The sequence below is a fragment of the Brassica oleracea genome, unplaced genomic scaffold (assembly GCF_000695525.1).
Source record: "Brassica oleracea var. oleracea cultivar TO1000 unplaced genomic scaffold, BOL UnpScaffold01254, whole genome shotgun sequence".
Classification (NCBI taxonomy): Eukaryota; Viridiplantae; Streptophyta; class Magnoliopsida; order Brassicales; family Brassicaceae; genus Brassica; species Brassica oleracea.
The window spans coordinates 15,876-18,075 of record NW_013617801.1 but is presented as its reverse complement, the minus strand read 5'-3'; the positions used below and the strand labels follow the sequence as shown (position 1 = coordinate 18,075).

The following is a 2,200-nucleotide window of genomic DNA, read 5'->3' as shown; positions in this document are numbered from 1 at the left end:
AGGAAGACATCATATTATAAACATATAACTTAAATTATATAATCTAAACTCAAAAATAATTAGAGTAATTTGTCCAAATAATATCCGCGCATACCGTATCTAGTTTACACTTTACAAACCGTGCATACACATAGTAAACAACCGAAACACAACAACTGACCATTAGCCCCAATCAATCTCGGACCAAACCAGACCGGACTTCAACACATATGCACCCCAAATTAAAATGGTGAACCAATACATAAATCTTTCTAAGCCAATATTAAACTGACTAAAATTGATAAACCCAACCAACCGGCCGCACATACTGCCCTTCGAATATTCTGGCTGCCGCTTGAACGATGCGATCCACGAGTACCGTTACGACCAGCATAACTCGAACCAAAACGTCCTCCGCCGTTTGACCAGCTTTGACCGCTTACACCTCCTCCTCCCACGCTGCTATGGCCGCCACCACCTCCTCCACTCGTGCTGCTACCACTGCTGCCCCCATCTCCTCCACTCGTGCTGCTACCGCCGCCTCCACCAGCTCCTCCACTGCCTCTGCTTTTGAAAACGAAAGCTAACTCTCGAGCCTTTCCTTCAAACACATCAACAACTGGTTTTGACTCATTTAGATGAAGACTCTCTTTGTTCGTATCAAGTGAGGAAGAGCGTGAGCTAACGGAAGTGAAATCGTGATGAAGATGAAAGATGAAAGATGAAGAGAATGTATAAAACCAACGGTGTTCTTCTCAAGCCCATCTATACCAAAAGGAAACATAGGAAGAAGAGAAACAACATGAAGAATGGATAATAGAAACCAACCACCGCGAAATCAGAGAATAAGCTTGAAACCAGAAATAACATTTAGCTCACATAGCATACACACGAACGAAAACATTATCCAAACCTGGAGTGGTAAGCATGGTGAAAGGGAGAGCTACAAGAGATGCGAGCAGCGATGAAAGCTGCAATGAGATGAGAAAAACATAGAGGGAAAGGGAGACAAAACAAAATCAGCAAACTGTGAAGTTGTCCTCGAGTTATGAAAGAGAGCATAGAAGTCAGATCCCCAAAAACTAGATTTTGAAAACCAAGACGAGCAAGGACTATTGACGGTAAGCCAACGACGAGGAAGACAACATCAAACACGACTAAAATCTGACCCAACCCAAGGAGATGCAATTCCTAACATCAGCCAAAATCTAAGGAAGAAGAGGAGCAACCAATATTAACTGGAAAAGACTACAACGTTGTGAGAAACAACCACACAACTGGAAACTCATAAAGTCGATTTACAACAAATTCCGTATAATCTCACCGACGAAGAAGGCGAGGGAGAACAAGAGCAGGAGGTGAGTCTTTTTCTGGTGATGGTGAGAAGCACCGCACACTAAAAAGGTAAACGAAAACAGAGATGGTGACGATTCATAGTCAAAATATAGGGAGAGGAAAAAAACATCTTAAAAGTTATAAGGTTCAAAAATATGAAAAAAAAAATAAAATACAATTTTGACGTTGAAACCATTACTCTTAAAATTGACAAATGCCTAAATGTAAAGTTATTGAAATTCAATATGCTTTTACATTATATGCTCAATTCACTACTAACAAGTATTATGCACGCTACAACACATTACTGAAAAAAACACAAAATACATTAACCTATCACCTACTACTAGATAACACACTAAAAACACTAAATGATATTCTTAACAAATAAAAACGACCATAAAATTACATTATCCAAAATGTCATACTCTTAATAACAATAAAATAAAATAATTGTGGACTATCTAATCTTTTTCGCACTAACTATTATTACATGAAGTTTGATAATTTATTCTATTGTTCACTAAAGTTCAAGATGAATAAAGAAATAAATAAAATAATAGAAATATATTTTAAATATTTAATTTATTCACAACTAATGATAACATAAATTTTTATTATTTTATTATTTTTACTATTTTATATTATTTTATTTACAAATTATATATTTATTTTATTCTAGAGTGAATTTATTTAGTAAACTTATTGACATAAAATAGAAAACATAGGTATTGTGATATTGTAACTAATAATTGCTACGTTTTGGACGAAACAAATACTAAAAAACCATATTGATATATCATATTATATTATTAACCATCCATTATTCGGTTTGCATTATATTTATATCTGACTTATTTTTAAAAATAATATTATTTAAATATGA

The 2,200-nt window shown here is 34.8% G+C and overlaps 1 protein-coding gene across 1 annotated transcript; it reads right to left on the bottom strand.

Annotated features, from left to right (window-relative positions):
• Positions 1-308: 308 nt before the first annotated feature.
• LOC106321134 (keratin, type I cytoskeletal 10-like) lies at positions 309-744 on the bottom strand (the record flags this gene model as incomplete). The annotated part of the gene is made up of 2 exons (XM_013759452.1): positions 725-744; positions 309-660 (listed from the first exon to the last, which is right to left on the bottom strand). Coding segments are annotated over exons 1-2 (372 nt in total), but the record flags the coding sequence as incomplete, so codon positions are not given.
• Between the last annotated feature and the right edge of the window lie 1,456 nt (positions 745-2,200).